Genomic DNA, 18,507 nt, shown 5'->3' on the forward strand with positions numbered 1-18,507 from the left:
GTACATCATGTTTTTGTTGTTGCTTTCTAGGTTACATGGAAATGTATATGTATGTGTTTAGTTAAAATATGCTGAGACCTAGTTTTCAGTTTGTTGCTATGGTTTCTCGTTGATTTGGTTATGTTACACCTGTTGTTAATTTGGTTTCATTCACCTGTGTATTTAAGCCCTGTGTTTCTTTCAGTTCATTCTCACTTCTCGTAATAAATTACACTGGTTGCTATACTGTTTCCTAGTTCCTATAGTGTTCTGAAAAATCATAAATATTTTAATATATAAATTGGGTGGTATTGTTCACCATAATAAATTCAACTATTTCTCAACTAATGTTTTTGTTATACAAAGATTATAACTGTAGTGAAGGAGTACATTTTTACAAGAGCAACTTTTCATAATGATCTGCAGAAAATGACAACACGGAGAGTTATTTTCAGCAGTCAGCGGTTTTTTTCCGCATCCTAACAGGATATCACATGTTCTTGACCACAGTGGTCTAAAAGCAAAAGCTCAAAAGCAGAAGTTCAGAATAATAGTGATTTCCACTTGAAGAAACAACTAATAATAATTTCTTAACACCAGCAGATTGAATGTCTTATTACGACAATATGAAAATTCCCAGGAACCATGTGATGGACAGAGAAGATGAAGAAGAGATGAATATCTATGCTAATACTGATCCTATAAATAGTTTTAATGTCGGGGGAGAAACAGAGAACTCGGACACCAAAAGACACCAAACGGCTCAACACACAGGTACTGAGATTCATTTTACCTTATCACACACATTTGAGTAATACGAGTAATCAATATCTTCATATCTGTGGTGTTCAGGAAGTGTTTGTGTGAAGATCAGAAGCTCCAGAACAGTGTGTTTGGTTCTGCTGTGTGTTCTTCTGCTGACTGCAGTCATAGTGCTGTGTGTCCACATCCACACAAAGAGCAAAAACTACACAGAAGAGAGAGATGGGCTAATAATAAAGAACAAATACCTGACCAATGAGAGAGACCAGCTAAGAAATCATCTTCAGAGTCATGGTAAAGTTTCTTTAAGCTATGTAGTTATTTTCTAAACAGCAGACACTGTTAAAGTAAGATGGAGTTGGGTTGTGCTCTCAGTAACTTTCAGTGTTATATTCTGTGAGTTTACTATTAGACGGTGGGCCGAACGCGTTTTTCGTGTTGTTGATCGATCTCCATCGATAGAGTATACGCTTTTTTCATGTGCGATATTAAGTCATTATATGTAGTCAAATAAAATTTGTTGGCAATTCTGGTTTGATCATATATTTTCACAAACGTATGTTTTGATTGTCAATCTTCTTAGGCAAATCGCGGGACAGCTCTAGTAGCTGCGCCAATCGGATTGTAGTTTTTAACGTCATTAAAAATACTAACCAATCGCAGACGGCCAGACTAGGCCCCCGAAATGGGCGGGCGTGACATAGCGGCAATGTTATATTGTAGTAGGCCTATATTTATATATCTAACATACGTTTGGATAAATCATGGTATAGATGCTTAGGATCCTTTTTAACCCCAAACATAAATTATTGATATTTACATCTCAGAAATAGTGAAAAAACAAACAGATATAATTATATAATGTAATAACATATATATTAAGTTAATTATTATATATTTAGTCTTATAAAAGTTAAATATCTATTATCTTAGCATGACTACCTTTATAACTAAATGACAATTCAACTATTTGGTCAAGCAGGTTTTAGTAGTATATGGCAGTAATATATACAATGGTAGAACATTTAACATATTAACAACAATAAATAGATCTCTCCGAAACTATGCGCACAAAAAATAAACCCTGCCCATGTAAACCCTGCCAGGCCAGACCATGGATCTATTAAGAGAAAGGCTTCTATAGACACAGCGACAGATTGTCCATACTAGACATCTAGTGGACACATTTTTCAACATATAGCGACTGAAATGTGCTCCATCAATCAGATGAGCAAAACAGTAAAAGGGGTTTTATGATGAACCCTGAAAAACAAAGGGCATTTTCATTGTTTCAGCAGAATAGATGTGTCAGGGCTTAGTCCGATCAGGTCAAGAAGATGTCTCGCAGGGCTGAGGATCTGGGATTACCTGGGGAAACAGATTAGCAGAGTTGTAAACGGTGTAGTAAAATTATTGGTTCACGGTCTAATAAATGAGGATTTACATTTATGAGGCACTTAAAAAAAAGAATAAAAAAAAAAGTGTAAGATGAGCCCAGATTAAAATGCATACAGTAATCACACATTGGGCCCTATTTTAACGATCTGAAACGCAAATGTCAAAGCGCAAGCGCAAGCAACTTTGTGGGCGGATCCCGGCGCTGTTGCTATTTTCCCGGCGGGATAAATGACTCTTGCGCCTGGCGCAAATCTAAAAGGGGTTGGTCTGAAGTAGCTTCATTATTCATAGGTGTGGTTTGGGCGTAACGGGAAACAAACCAATAAGAGCGTCATATCACATTCCCTTTAAGAGCATGATGAACGAGGCGCGCTTGTTCCATGGCGCAAAACTATTATAACGGCGCATTTACCAGCGCGCTTCAGGATCGGTTCACAGCCGAGAAGATCGATGTTCTCGTCAGGGCCGTAAAAGAAAGAGAAGTGACATTGGGGACGGAACAAACCCACCCAAATTAGCTTCGGTTAAACATGCATATAATAATCAGGGTAAATGTGTAAGCTTATATGCCTATTTTTCAAATTGTCATGGACACAACAATGATTTTCCTCGTGTTTTAATATTTTTCCTTATAATAATATATCATTTGCAAAAAGTAAAATGCATCTGTGTAGATGAGAGAATCATCTACAGTGTATGCGCGTTGTTCAGACTCTGTATTATGGCCAAGCATGCGCGCTTAAAATAGCATCTGAATGTACGCGCAACGCGCCACTGACTTTAGACTAGGTTTTTACTGGTCAGTGGCGCAATTGTTTTCTGGAACTGCAAAATAGCATGAGGGAAAGTTTGCGCCGGAACACGCCTCCTCTTTGCGCTGAACCGCCCCGGGGAGCGCAAGTGTATTTCTTAGTTAACCGACGTGCGTCTGGGGAGGGAAAAGCCCGCTTTGCGCGGGTGCAAAATAGGAATGATACATGTGTCAGTGTACAAAGTCATTTGCGCCGGGTGCAAGATAGAGCCCCTTGTGTCAATTTGAATAATAAAAGCATACCATTAGGGCTCGGCAGTAAATTAAAGTGGTTATCCAACTTGGTATCAGCTTGTAGTTGCTGAAACTGAAAATAAGGTTGACATTTTTAGAAAATGTATGTCATGACTCAATTAAAACACTAAACAAAAGGGGGAAAAAGCTTTATTTTAGCAAACAATTATATGTCGTTTGTTTTATTTGACAATTTAAAGAATTTTAAAGTGTTATCTGCTAACAAGTTGGAAGCATTACTACTACAATCCCTGCAGTCATCACATTTTTCTGTTTTTCCCTTATCTTTTCTAGACAGAGATTAAAGTGGAAAAGATAACATTTATCATATAAGTTTACATCTACTAGCTACATCACCTAATAGCTAGTCATGGAAGAGATAACATGTAACGTTATTAGCTAGCTACATACGATTACATCAACTACACACAACCTAACGTTACTATAGATAGACCTTCTACGGGACAAGCCGGATTCCACCATTTCTTTATGTACACAATAATAATCTTTTACATTTTAATCCTTTTATTTTAAATATTTGGCATGTTTGTGCATGTCCCTGTGTGTGTAATAAGCAGAGTGTGTGTTTAATAAGCAGAGTGTGTGTGTAATAAGCAGTGTGTGTGTAATAAGCATAGTGTAATATAAGCAGAGTGTGTGTGTAATAAGCAGTGTGTGTGTAATAAGCATAGTGTAATAAGCAGAGTGTGTGTGTAATAAGCAGAGTGTGTGTGTAATTAGCATAGTGTAATAAGCAGAGTGTGTGTAATAAGCTGAGTGTGTGTGTAATAAGCAGAGTGTGTGTGTGTAATTAGCAGAGTGTAATAAGCAGAGTGTGTGTGTAATAAGTCTTTGATTAGAGAGATTACTCTGTCTAGTAATCCTCGTCTTTCATATCCTAATTTATGGCGCTACTGTACAGCCTGATAGCAGGGCTGGACTGGGACAAAAAATCGGCCCGGGCATTTCGGCCCAGATTGGCCCACTATATAACACAACCGAACTTTCCATGCCCTTGAATATGTATACCAACTCCTATTAAAACCACTAATGCCATAAGTGAATAGGAGTGAGTAAGAGTTAACCGATGAAATAACTACTAAGTTGAACTATACTCCACAGTGATTAATCCTAAAGAAAGCTATAAGCTGGGATAGGAATACCGGTTTTTCCCACAGGATTTTGTGAAATCTGTGGTGAGTGCACCTCTGTCCCTCTAGGGGGGTTCAGGGGCATGATCCCCCGTAAGAAAATTTTGTGCTTTTTAATGTTAAATTCATCAATCTGGTGCACTTTGAGAGTTAAAAATAAAGAGCTCCAACCCATATTCAGTGTGCAAATTGAACAAAGAAAAAATCAAAACTTGTGATATAGTGTCTGTATACATTACACTACTACATAATTATAGTTATAATATTAATCCCATGGCAGTAATAGCCATATGTTGTAAAACAAATGCACTGAAAAATAAAAGCAACTTTCATAATTAGTTTCGTACTAATTTATATACAGAGATAAGCACATTTATTTATTTTGACGGAAACGGCATCGACCTTTTATTTTGAAGAAAAACATGGTTTACAAACTCGTCTCATTACAATTCTAATAAAATGCGTAATCGTCAAATATGCAGATGTGTAAATAATGCGTAACTGGGTAGTGGGTTCCTACATAGCCTAAGTGTTGTGACAGTAGCCTAGTTGTGCTTACCACAGTTCTCTACACTCACTCATCTCTCTCCTTATCCTCCTCTATCCTCATCAGACACTTGAAGGGCCTTTGAAGTTTCTTTTTTCACGCTATTTCTCTGCACATTCCTTGCGTTTCTTCTCCATCGCTCTGACTATTTTGACAGATACACACTGACACTGCTCGCTCACTCAGAGCTCAAAGGGGGAGGAGTTTAAAGATGTGATTGGACCAGCCCAGTGTCAATCAAGAAAATAACCAATGGGCTGCTGATTTACGCGTTTCATCTCATGCGCCGGTCTGTGAGAAAAAGAAAAACCTACGCTGACTTTTTTGTCCAATGCATTACACCGGCACAAAGATCCCAGAGCCGCCAATTAAATAAAACCAAACGCAATGGGCCGCCGATGTACGAGTTTTATGGGCCGTTCAGACAAAAAAAATAAAAAATTAAGTACGAGATGTATCGGCCCACAAAGCACGTCGGCCCACCGGGCAAATGCCCGGTATCCCCGATGGCCAGTCCAGCCCTGCCTGATAGAATAACTCTGTTTACGTTTTCTTCTCTGTGATCTGTATGTCATTTCTAACTAGTGTAACGTTAACGTTACCTGTAAATACAAACATAATCCGGAATAACCTATTATGTTAACGGTTTACAGAGTTCACGCACTCTGTCTTCGGATAGGATTCCTGCTGGAAAATGTTTGATTGTGTAGATTTCATTAGAGAAGATTTTATGGTGTGAACTCATGGATCTAGCTAGCTAGAGAACGCATGTGCTACGCTACAGTCGTGGTAATGGTACTATATTTTGAACGAATACTATTGGCAGACGTTAGTCACGTGACGATAGAATTCGTTTTTGATTGGTTAGATGTATAGTACTCCCTCGCGTGTGCCTCATCCGTTTATTAAACGTAAATTTAGTTTTCAAAAAACTATGATCGACTTGACACTGCCAACAAACGGATACGTGTTCATAAAAAAAATATTTAGTTTATGTGAAAAAAGCAGCTACTCTATCCTCGAGGATCTATCATTTCAAAAACTAAAGCAGATAGCAGCGTTCGGCCCACCGTCTATATCTGTTAAAGTTACTGACAGGTGAGTGTAAATGGGAATAAAAAGCTAACCGCTAAACTGCTTGTTTACAGATGGATGGACTTACTACAAATCCAGTTTGTACTACATGCCGAGTGAGACGAAGAGCTGGACTGAGAGCAGAAGATACTGTAGAGAGAGAGGAGCAGATCTGATCATCATAAACAATACAGAGAAACAAGTGAGTGTGAGAGAGTGTGTGTGTGTGTGTGTGTGTGTGTGTGTGTGTGTGTGTGTGTGTGTGTGTGTGTGTGTGTAATTTAAAAAAAATTGTAGTATAGTACAGTATAAATATTGTGATAATTTTCCTGGTTGTTACCCCTTTATTCCCTAAACTTTATATATATTGATCCCTTATACCTACACGTACACTGTAATTACAGAAAGGTATGCCGTATTTGTTTTACTTTCGCTGTACTTTGCTGGCTGTAATCTAAAGCGTTACAGAAATACGCAACTGTTTCATCTGCTCAGGATTTTGTGAAGAACACGTATGGTTCTGGTATAGTCTGGATTGGTCTGACGGACAGTGATGCGGAGGGCAGATGGAAATGGGTTGATAACAGCACACTGACCTCTGGGTGAGACATCACTGAACTCAACTGATTATTATCTAATAAATGATTCTCGCATTCGGTATCATATCACACAGAGAGCATCACTGAACATCTAATGCGGATCTGTATTTTCAGGTTCTGGGCGACTGATGAGCCTAATGGACATACAGTAGAGAACTGTGCTGTGAATGTGGATCATAACCAAAGGTGGCCAACTTTATCCGGCTGGCTTGATATGGCATGTAATTCAGCTTATAAAGGGATCTGTGAGAAGAGAACATCACACATCGATTTGGTGCAAGTTTAACAGAACAAAACTTCTGTAATAATTGATTTATTATCTAAAGCAGTGTTTCTCAACCTTGTTCCTGGAGGACGCTCTCAACTGCACATTTTGAATGTTTCCTTTGTCAGACACCCATTTCATGTCCTAGAGTTTCTTATAAAGAGCTGATGAGTTGAATCAGATGTCTTTAATTAGGGACACATATATAATGTGCAAAATTGAACTCCAGAAATGACTTGCAAAGTGAACTTCACAGAGTATTCTGCCATATCAAGTGAAATTCCTGTCCAAAGGAAGTGGACATCTTCAGTTGTTATTATCTGTACATTACTCAGTTCTACATCACCAGTCATTGCGCATCAGTCCAGTACGAAGAAAGAAGATTCAATAAAACAAAGGCGTTAAAAAGGAGTTAAGGCTCCGGCTTGTGGCACATTATGAGATGTTTAACTGTAATTTCTCACCATCAGCATTAACAAGTGTTTATCCATCATCAAACCGATGTGTATATTTCTAATTTATTGCAGTACACATGCGGGAACTGTATTAACTGTAATCAATAAGTGCAAAGGTTAGCCAAGCACTAACGTGACATGAATGACTAAAGTAACATTAAAATTTGCAAAATAAATCTTGCTCCATCCTTTATCTTTACTCAAATTATTAAGAACAACAGACAATCTTTATTAATCTGTTTCTGATGAAGTTGTCTCAGTACAGTGTTATGTAAACGTAGACTTGGGTGACGCTCCCCTTTCTACAATGTAAAGACCTTCAAAAATTATTGTTAGATTGTTGTAATTCATCTAAATTTTAGCTGCATCTACAAGCATAGCTACCTGGAGATCAAAACTATGGAGTGTTGTTCCAAGCAAATCTAAAAGTTAGTCACTAGTGCTAGTGATTATTCCCAATTTCAGATCATTCCTGCTGTTTTGATCACTTATTTAAAGGAATTTTTTTCAACTCCCCTAAAGTTAAACAGTTGAGAGAGTCCTCAATCCGCAGCAGTGGGAAGGCGTCCTTCTTGGTTACTTGGTTCAATTTACGGTAGTCCACACAGAACTTCCAGGCTCCGGTCTTCTTTCGTACCAGGACGATCGGGGCTGCCCAAGGGCTACTGATCTCCCGAATAATCCCTTTCTCCAACATCCACCCCAATAGGGTACGAACCTCCGAATAGAGAGTTGGCTGCAGCGGACGATACCGCTCCCGCCTTGGTGCGGCATCACCGGTAGGAATCTGATGTTTCACAACGTCGGTACGGCCATAATCCTCGTCGTGTGTGGAAAAAACATGCTACCATTTCGCCAGGAAATCCTGCAGCTGTTGTGTCTGACTCTCTTCCAGCCCCTCTCCTCGCAGTGATTCTCCCCGAAGATGAGCCGGCATCCCATCTCCAGTACAGTCCACGGGCTGGTCCACTCGCTCCAGAGCCACCTCGACCACCGTAGAGCTTACTTGACAGAATCTAACCCCCCCGCCTTCTCTCACTTGTTGGGGGCTCACCAAGGTAACTTGGGCCAGACGTTGATGGCGGTACAGGTTGACGGGATAGGGATTTACATTTCTTACTCTCACAGAGACTCTGCCCCTACGGACCACAGCTAGTCCTCGAGCCACCTCTACGCTCTGACAGTCCCAATGGGGTTCGACGAGGACCCAGTCCTCCGGTCCATAAGTCCGAGCGGGCAACCGGGCCCAAATAACAGCCTTGCTCCGGGCCGGAACACACAGGGCATATCGACAAGCCACCCGGCCGGTATCTTCCCGGTCCCTTTGGGAACTGGCCGTGTGTATCCAGCGGCAATCGGCCACAATGTGTTCCCACTCCCGTTACTCGGCGGGCGGAGCGGCTCGAATGGGCCTAGCCTGAAACAATTCCTCCCAACAATCCGTAATAACATTCATGCCCAGAAGGGCTCGATGCGTCCCCAAGCAAGGGTCTCGGACAATCACGAACCCTTTCTGCGGTACGGTGACCCCATGGATCTCAAAGTCTGTGACCAGGTATCCAATGTAAGGGATGTCCAGACCGTTTGCCCCTCGCAGAGTAAGCCAAGGAGCCTCTGCCTCTTGCAAGCGTTGGGCGTTGAACAATTTTTTAGACAGGCTTTCAGAGAATAGGGTAACTTGGGACCCGGTATCTACTAGGCACCGGACCTTGACACTGATCACCTGAATTTCCACAAGAGGGCAATGCCCAACCAAACTGTCTCTAGGGACAGTAGACAAAGAAGGGTCCATCCAGGGGGTCCCGACCACTTGACCCACAGTGGCCGGCAACTCTAAAAAACCCCTTGGGAACCGCGGCGAGAGCCGCACTGGCGACTATAATGTCCAGGCTCTCCACAGCCATTACAAATCGGGCGACCCTGTTCGTCCCACTGGAATTTAGGGCTGGCAGGCCGGAATGGGTGTCTTCCTGGGTCTCGACTCCCGTCTGAATAAGAACGTTCCCGGGGCAAAGTCAAAGGATTTGGCCGTCCCCGGCGGAGCTCCTCCAGAAGGGTCTTCGACATCTCGGTCATTTGTTCACGGACATCTTTCATGAGTTCAGCGCGTAAGGTATGCTTCCAATCGGACAGCCCAGAAGGGGTAGAATCGCTCGTTCCACTAGCGGCCATGCAAAAGGAGGGATCTACCGTCCTCGCGTGGTCTAACTCCAAAGCCAAGGCCTCTCTCCGCAAATCCTCGAACGTCAGCTCGGGGTCCCGGCAGAGCTGCACACGCAAGCTCGGATGAACAGAGCCCTCCCGGAGCCCCAGGAAAAATTGGTCACGCAACAGGGCCTCCTCTTCTCCCAGACCATGATCACGTCTCCCCTTTAGCCTGGTAAACTGCTCCCATAGTCGAAGGGCGAAGGGCCGTAGCGTTTGCCGGGGTCCCTGCTTGCAGTTAAAAAACTGAGTTCGTAGGACAGCTACTGGAGTGGCGTTGCCGTACTGACCGGCCAGGAAATCAAAGATAGCTTGTGCCGTAGCTTGGGTCACTTCAGGTGCGGCCTGCACCTCTCTCTTGGCCTCGCCTTTCAGCGAATTCAGGATGAACTGTAACTTCTGTGGGGCGCTCAACCCCTGAAGTCCCGCCAGGTACTCGACGTGCGACTTACATTCCGATAAGCTCAATTCTGACCCTGGTCCCCCATATCTCTGGGCCCAAGGTGCACCCATAAAGATAGGCGTAACTTGAGGCCGGCCAACTGGCAAATCTTCTTCTGCCATTAGGGGTCTCTGGTCGCTCAACTAAAGGTGGAAATCCAGTATATGGAAAAGGTGGCAGTTGACCGACCCTTCGCGCACTGCCCCTGTAACCCGTACCACCTCGAGGAGCTAGCAGAGAACACCACCAGACCAGACAATCTGATAACAGTTACAAAGTTCTTCTTTATTGAATTAAAAGTATTTCTTAAAATAAAGTATCGCTCAATCGGCTTCTTCCTCTTCTCAGAATCCTGGTCTTCCCCCTCTCCGATCGAGACGTACACGACTGAGGTAAGTACATGGCTGGGGGTTCCTCTTCAACTTGTACAATGGTGAATAAGCAGATAACTGGTCTTTTTCAAGACAGATCAGAACATCAAGGGACGAATGACTCCCGTCTTTAACGGATCGACTCCAGGCCGGACAATGGTAAGTACACAGGTAACGGCTCCTCTTCAAGACAGGCCAGGACAGCAAGAATCGGCTCCAGGCCGAACAACGGTGAGTGTACAAGTAATGGCTCCTCTTCTAAACAGATCAAGGCAGCGGGAGATGAGTAGCTTATGTCTCTAGCGGCTCGGTTCCAGACTGGACAATGGTAGGTACACAGGTAATGGCTCCTCTTCAAGACAGGCCAGGACAGCAAGAATCGGCTCCAGGCCGAACAACGGTGAGTGTACAGGTAATGGCTCCTCTTCCAGGCAGGCCAAGACAGCGAGAATCAGTTCCAGCCAGACAACGGTGAGTATATGTTCAATGTTCAATTTATTTATAATGCACATATTAATACAACAAAAGTTGACTACAGTGCTGTACATATAATAAGATAACAATCATAAAATCACAATTAAATTCTAAACATTGTCACAGACACCTCAAAATCTAAGCGGCGTCAATAATAACCTATTACACCACTAGCACAACACTCATGAATGATCAAAATGCCAGAGTGAAAAAATAAGTTTTTGAATGTCGTTTAAACTCTGTAAGAGAGGAACATTCCCTGATATAATGAGGTAAACTATTCCACAGCATGGGAGCAGCCGCTGCAAAGGAGTGGTCTCCTCTCATTTTCCTGTATGTGCGTGGGACTATCTGTCATAGCTCTGTCACTTCTGCTTTTGTTACTAGTTTTGTGTGGTGACAGAGCTATGGCATTTCCTGTATGTCTTGTGTTTGTTAAGTCTAGTTTCATGTGAGCACATGGCTTCTGTGTATTCCTGGCCATGTGCTCTTCTGTCTAATTGTCAGCCCCGCCTATCTCGTTATCTGTTTAGTGGTTAACCTTCCTCACCTGTCGTGTCATTAGCCTTCTGTGTTTGTTCTCTATTTAGTCTCTGTTGTGTTTGCAGGTCAGTGTTGGTTCTTTTGTCCAAGTACCCGGTTCCTAGCGTTTATGTTCATGGTCTGTATTATTCCCGGTTTCCCCCTTGAGGGAGTTTTGATTTGTAGCTTGTGTTTGTTTTTTGTTTCATTAAATTCACATTTCATCTGCAATTAGTGATGGCAAAATGAGGCTTCCTGAACCACTGAGACCTCGCAGTCCATTGCTTCACCCAAAGGTTCATTACTCAAAGTGAAGCATTGCTTACTAGTGACACCTAGCTACTGTACAAAGAAGTGACCGACAAATTAATTAATTCTGAACCAATGACCTGAGCAGACTTATGATGTCCGTATATATATAAATTTCAGTGCACTATCACAAATTATACCTAAGTTTTTTACTTGACGCATCAGATAAGGGGATAGTGTACCCTTAGGTACCCAATTCAATTTTAGATGTATCTGCAGACTCCGAAGGGCCAAATAAAATCAGTTCTGTTTTTGATTAATTTAGACAAAAAATTTGCAGACATCCACCTTTTAATCTCCCTAAGGGTGTCATCTGCGTAACAGTGAAAAGAAACCTCATATTTACTCATGATCTGACCTAAAGGAAGCATACAGGTTATGGCTCCTCTTCCAGGCAAGCCAATACAGCAGGGGATGAATAGCTCACGTCTCTGTATAACACACACTCAATAAGCACTAGTTAGTAAAACCCAATGCCCCTTGAGTTTAGACGATCCAGCAGGTCACAGACACAAACAAAGGCAAGACTTTACTCCCCACACTCGTGTATTCAGCAAAGCACTTCAAACACTTCACACGTGCAAATATCCCCCGTAAACACTGCAATCCACACTCACAGTGAACCAGGGTCTTTGCTCGTAGCCCCGACCGGGTTTCTCGTCTTCGATGTAACCATAACTCGGGGGCAGGTGCGGGAGCTGAGTCCTCGTCCTCGATGTATTTGGACTCAAGACAACACGAAAGATGGACAGCAACAAGCGTGGCTGGTTTTGAGAGATCAGAACATCATCATGTTAGTTTGAAGCAAACAATCATCGGAATGGCGTGTACACACAGGAACAAAATCTTCAGCTTCGTGGAGACTATAGCTCAAAGACAGCGTGAGAGATGAACAACTGGACAGTGACAAGCGTGACTGGTTTTGAGAGATCAGAACATCATAATGTTAGTTTGAAGCAAACCATCAACAGAATGGCGTGTACACACAAGAACAGAATCTTCAGCTTCGTGGAGATTATAGCTCAAAGACAGCCTAAGAGATGAACAGCAACAAACATACTGGCTTTGAGAAAGCAGAGGATCAACGAGTTTAGTTCTCAACCAGTAATCATCCGACCATCACATCCATGTAGGAACAAAGAGTTTTAAGGATCAATATAGAAGATAGTGTGGTACTTAACTTGTTCCAAAGATTGCATGTGCACATCCGTTCTTCGTTCTCCGAGAATCCTCCTTTACAGAATCAGTTTTACCTCCAGTCAACAGCCTGCGAAAATCCGTCTCTAACCCGCTTCTTCTCTTCCCGATCTCTCTCTCTCTCTCTCTCTCTCTCTCTCTCTCTCTCTCTCTCTCTCTCTCTCTCTCTCTCTCTCTCTCTCTCTCTCTCTCTCTCTCTCTCTCTGTGGGCACTTTGCCCCAAAAGAAGGTTTAAAACACCTTTTTCCCCACAGGTTATACTTTTACTACGCATGCGCAAGGGTTCACGACACCAACTTCATTTACGTCTCTATCCAGAATGCCGGTGTCGTGCTCTACAGCACATACTTAGAATGTAAGGTAACATATTTGTGGTCGATATAAAATGCTTTAACTACTGTAACAAGGTTCAGATGTTATGGGAAGAAGGAGGCAGGAACCGGCGAACATTCAACCATTTTAATAAATAAACAAATCCAAAAATGGAAGTATGCCAGCAGCCCCGGACGAGCTGCTGGCCACACAAAACAGAAACAAAACACAACATAAAATCAGGCCTGTTCCTCTCTCGATCTCCATGTCGTCGCTCCACCTTTTATGCCTCCGCTCCTCCGTGAGAGATACGAGACCGATGCGCGATTTCCAGCGGGAGGGGCGGGACATATGCATACAACCGCCATCTTTGACGTTACGGGTTTTCCCTATATAGTTGTATTGAGGATTGAGGAAGTGGCATGTCTCTATATAAATAGTCTCTGGGTGCGTGGATGGAGAGTGTGTGTAAGGTATGAGTGTTTGAAAAACTTTTTCTACCCTTTTCTATCTTTGGTAATTGGTTTTAGTATTTATATTGGGGTTTTAGGGAATATTTGTGAGGAAGGTGGTTATTTTGAGTGAGTTTGACTCCCAATTGGTATACTGGGAGAATGGCAGCTCCTGGTGCGCAAAGTTTGGAGTTTCTAACGAGGCGATGTTAATGCAAGTATATAGGAGTGTAGTTTAGCGGTAAGTGCAGTAGTTGGTCATGAGAATGTTTTATCGGTGTCACGAATGAACAACGCGATTGTTTTGTTCGGTAAGACGATCGAATTGGCGAACTTGTTGGTGGAGAGTGGTGTAGAGATTGGTGGTATTTTTACCTCAGTGCTACCTCTTTCTACGCCATCTAAGAGAGTAACATTATCTAATCTGCCGCCGTTCATCAAGAACGAAGTTCTAGTTGGAATGCTTTCGAGGTCTCTCCCATTAAGATGATTTTAATTGGAAGTCATCGTTGTTGAAACATGTGGTGTCTTTTAGGCGTTATGTTTATATGGTACTGAAAGACAACGTTGAGGAACTTGATCTGACTCTAAATTTTCGACATTAAGAATTTAATTATGTGATATATGCTACAACTAATACAATGAGGTGCTTTGGTTGCGGTGAAAATGGACACCTTATTCGTGGTTGTCCAAAAAGAGAGGAAAACGTAAATAAAACTGCATAAAACTGTTGCTTCAGAAAGTGTAGTTGAAGTGCAGGAAGAACTCCTACAGTTGTTGAGGAGATGCCGGGTCCAAGTAGGGCGTCGGTTGCTCCAAAAATGGTAGAGAAAGTTTCTGAGATTTTGGAAAATTCAGAAATTGTTGAAAAAGTCAGTGTAGCTGCAGCTGGGGAGGAAGAGGTTATACGTTCCCAGAGGATAGAACAAGCAGTTTGTGATTCAGATGATGCCAGTAACAGTGAATACGATGCTATGGTAAATCCAGAAGATGGTGGTTCTGTGTTGGGAGACGAAGAATGTTTTTTTTTTTAATCCCCCAAAAAAGGAAGTTGTTGGAATGCCCTGCTGATAAAAAAGCAAAAAGAATAGATGGCATTCACATGAGCCAGACTGACACTGAGAGCGAAAGTGACATTTCAGAATGTAGTGTCACTGCTAGTCTGCCCCAAAGTGGTTTCTCTAGCCCAGGGGTAGGCAAGTTCGGTCCTAGAGAGCCGCTGTCCTGCAGAATTTAGTTCCAACCCTAATCAAACACACCTGAACAAGCTAATCAATGTCTTCAGGATTACTAAGGCTATAGGCAGGAGAGGTTTTTTTCAGTGTTGGAGCTAAACTCTGCAGGACAGCGGCTCTCTAGGACCGAACTTGCCTACCCCTGCTCTAGCCGAACGTACACTGTTGTGGATATTAAGTCATTTTTGAAAATGACGAAACATGTGAAAAAAGTCAAACTAGAGGAGTATTTTCCAGACATAATACAGTTCATTGAGAAATTAAAGATTTTTAGAAGTGAAACTTGTTTCACTAATCAAGAGGTTTACCGTCTTAAGAAAATTATTACGAAATTAAGTAGTCAGTCAGGCGGGCCCAGTGAAAACAGCCAGAATGGGTAAATTTATGCATCTTTTATGGCTTTATTTCTTTTGCTCTCTTTCTTTATCCTTTATGGGGGAAATACATTTTGCTTCCTTGAATGTTAACGGAGCAAGATATTTTAAGAAGAGAGCTCAAGTATTTGAATTAATGAAATATAATAAAATTGATGTTGTTTGTACAAGAGACACACACTGATGTATCAAATGCTGTAGAATGGGTAAAAGAATTTGATGGATTGGTGATTTTAAGCAATCATACCTCATTGAGTGGTGGAGTTGCAGTATTATTTTCTAAAGAATTTACTCCATATTCCTATAGTGTAGAGGAAAAAATTAAAGGAAGGTTGCTGAAGATTAAAGCTATATTTGAAAATAGTTCTTTTGTTTTTGTCTGTGTATACGCTCCAACTATGGCATTGGTAAGAATGATTTTTTTTAACACTTTGGATGATGTTTTAAATGAGTGTAACAATGATGATTTTTTTAATGTTAGGAGGGGATTTTAATTGTACTGAAGATGTCATAGACCGGAATCATGTTGAGCCACATATGCAATCAAGAAAGAGGCTAATTCAAATGAAAAAGTATCATAGCATAATTGATATATGGAGGAATTTCCATGGTATACAGAGACAGTACACTTGGGCTCACGCTCATGATAATCAGTTATCGCTGGCAAGGCTTGATAGATTCTATGGTTTTAAGCATCAATTAAGTATGTTTAGAGAATGTTCAATAAGTCCGGTTTGTTTTTATTATCACAGCTTGATAAAATGTGTTGTACCAAAAAGTTTTGTCAAATCAAAAAGTGCTTATTGGCATTTTAACAATAATTTATTATGACACTTTTTTTAGAGAAGTTTTTTAAGAGTTCTGGACAAATGCTAAAGCTATGAAATCATCCTTCTTAACATTGCAGCAGTGGTGGGATTCTGTAAAAATACAAATCAAACAATTGTGTCAACAATATACTTACAATGCCTCAAGAGACATAAATAGCTCAATGAGTATGTTAGAAGAAGAGTTGATGAAGCTACAAGAGCTTGCAGTGTCCACAAAAGATGCCACGTATATAGAGCACATAAAAAAGAAGAATAATTTGTTATCTGATATGCTAGGTTGTACAACACAAGGTGCTATCATTAGATCCCGCTTTCAAAGTGCAGAATTAATGGATGCTCCTTCAAAATTATTTTTCAGTCTAGAAAAAAAGAACGGTCAGAAAAAGTTCATTCACGCCTTGCAGTCTGAAGAAGGGATTTTGTTGACAAATCCCTCAGATATTAGGAAAAGAGCTGTACATTTTTATAAAGAGTTGTACAAAAGTAAAATTCCCGAAGAGCAAGATGGTAATTTTGATTTTTTTTTTTTTTTAAGTTACCTCAGATAACTAAAAATGCAAATGAGGAAATTAGTAAAACTGTGAGTTTAGTTGAGCTTGAAAATGTCCTTAAAAAATGGAAAATGGAAAAGCACCAGGTATTGATGGCATTACAACTGAATTTTATCAATCTTTTTGGGTAGAAATGAGTCCAGAATTGGTAATAGTTTTTAATGAGAGTTTGGTAAATGGACAACTGCCAAGAAGCTGCCGAAGAGCAATTATTACTTTATTGCCTAAAAAAGGAGATTTAAACGACATCAAAAATTGGAGACCAGTAAGTTTATTATGTAATGACTACAAAATTGTCTAAAGCTTTGGCAATCAGATTGGGGGAAGTCATTGAATCGATTGTTCATCCGGATCAGTCATATTGCGTACCAGGAAGGAGAATCTTTGATAATGTTTCTTTTATCAGAGATATTTTTGACTGTGGAAAAATCTTTGACGTAGATTTTGGTATGATATCAATCGATCAAGAGAAGGCTTTCGACAGAGTCGAGCATATTTATTTATGGAGTGTTTTAAAAGCCTTTGGTTTTAGTTCAGAGTTTATTGAAATGATTAAAATGATGTATTGTGGTTAAAGATTAATGGTGACTTATGCTCTCCGTTTAGTGTGTACAGGGGTGTCTGACAAGGCTGTGCGCTGTCAGGCATGTTATACACCTTAGCCATAGAACCCCTGTTAAATAAACTAAGATCTAATGTGTGTGGACTGTGTATGCCAAATTGTGCTAATGTTTTTAAGTTATCAGCATACGCTGATGACGTCATTGTCATAATCAGTGAACCAGGGGCGGTTTCTTCATTAGGGCGATTGGGCGACGCGCCACCAAAGTGTGAATCACATTTACAATCTCATTCACCACAGACAGAGTTACGCTAGCCGTCACAACCTCTGGATATAGTCCAATCAGCGTCATGTCACGTTCTGTGGAGTACCGCCTCTTTTTGGGCGATTTCACTATGGCTGAGAATCGCCCAGAGTGTTCCCATAGACTTGCATTCAAAGATGTTTTTTTTCGAACTGCAGGCACTGCAATGCATTCTCTATGTGTTCCGGGAGGGCTCGCACTAACGTGCTTACATCATCATACGTATCCTTAACTTGTGCAGCGATTGGTGGGAACATACACTATTAAAAATCTTTAAGATTAAGTGACAAACAATATTTTAAAACAATTTTGAATTTAAACAACAACAATAAAAAATGAAACACAACTTTATTATCTTCATCAAATTGATAAAATTCAATTTCTTCATCCAAAAAAAAAAAAAAAAAGCGAGAGCGAGAGAGACTGTTGGGACATCTCGCGAGTTGTGGCTACAGACAGTTGAACTTGAACAACGTCATGGCGAACGCAGTTATTATTGCTGGCCCAGAAAAGTTATTTAAGAGATTGTTAATATAGTCCATTTCAGTCCTTTAGAAGCCTATGGAGGAGTGATCCAGCTCTCAGATTTAATCAAAAAATATCTTAATTTGTGTTCCGAAGATGAACGAAGGTCTGACGGGGTTGGGACAACATGAGGGAGAGTAATTACTGACATAGTTCACCCAAAAATGAAAATTATCTCTTTAAGTGAGTAATGTGATGTAATAAGTGTAATAAAAGTGAGTATAGAAACAAGAAGATTTATTGTAAGTCACTTTATTTGTCATTAATATTAAAGTGAAGTTGCCTTTACATGCTTAAGCTGTTTATTTATCCATTGCATGGGTGGACCTTGTCCTTATCAATCATCCAAAGTTGCCCCCCCTGAGAGATCTTGCAGGAGCCGCCACTGCAGTGAACCCAATGATGTCAATGTGATGTTGAAGATTTTAGATGATTTTAAAACTCTTTCTTCAGCAAAGGTTAACTGGAAAAAAGTGAAGCCATATTAGTTGGAAAATGCCCAAGAGGTGAACCAAGAGTTCCTGATGGATTAAAATGGACAAGAGATGGTTTTAAATATCTCGGAGT

At 41.0% G+C, this 18,507-nt stretch overlaps 1 protein-coding gene across 1 annotated transcript; it reads left to right on the forward strand.

Moving 5' to 3' along the window:
- The first annotated feature begins 536 nt into the window (after window positions 1-536).
- On the forward strand, window positions 537-7,231 carry LOC130090018 (CD209 antigen-like protein E). Its single transcript, XM_056257685.1, has 5 exons — window positions 537-753; window positions 832-1,035; window positions 6,031-6,158; window positions 6,452-6,558; window positions 6,670-7,231. Exons 1-5 carry the CDS (start codon window positions 588-590, stop codon window positions 6,839-6,841), a joined length of 777 nt encoding a protein of 258 aa, XP_056113660.1. The 5' UTR covers window positions 537-587; the 3' UTR covers window positions 6,842-7,231.
- The last annotated feature ends 11,276 nt before the right edge of the window (window positions 7,232-18,507 follow it).

Source organism: Rhinichthys klamathensis, unplaced genomic scaffold (genome assembly GCF_029890125.1).
Source record: "Rhinichthys klamathensis goyatoka isolate OS25496 unplaced genomic scaffold, OSU_Roscu_1.1 h1tg000141l_1, whole genome shotgun sequence".
Lineage (NCBI taxonomy): Eukaryota > Metazoa > Chordata > Actinopteri > Cypriniformes > Leuciscidae > Rhinichthys > Rhinichthys klamathensis.

Bases quoted from the DNA above. Each gene is read 5' to 3' on its own strand.
- LOC130090018 (XM_056257685.1), top strand. From the start codon at position 588: ATGTCTTATTACGACAATATGAAAATTCCCAGGAACCATGTGATGGAC. The intron at 754-831 runs GTACTGAGATTC...TGTGGTGTTCAG, and splicing joins CCAAACGGCTCAACACACAG to GAAGTGTTTGTGTGAAGATC. The intron at 6,559-6,669 runs GTGAGACATCAC...CTGTATTTTCAG, and splicing joins AACAGCACACTGACCTCTGG to GTTCTGGGCGACTGATGAGC.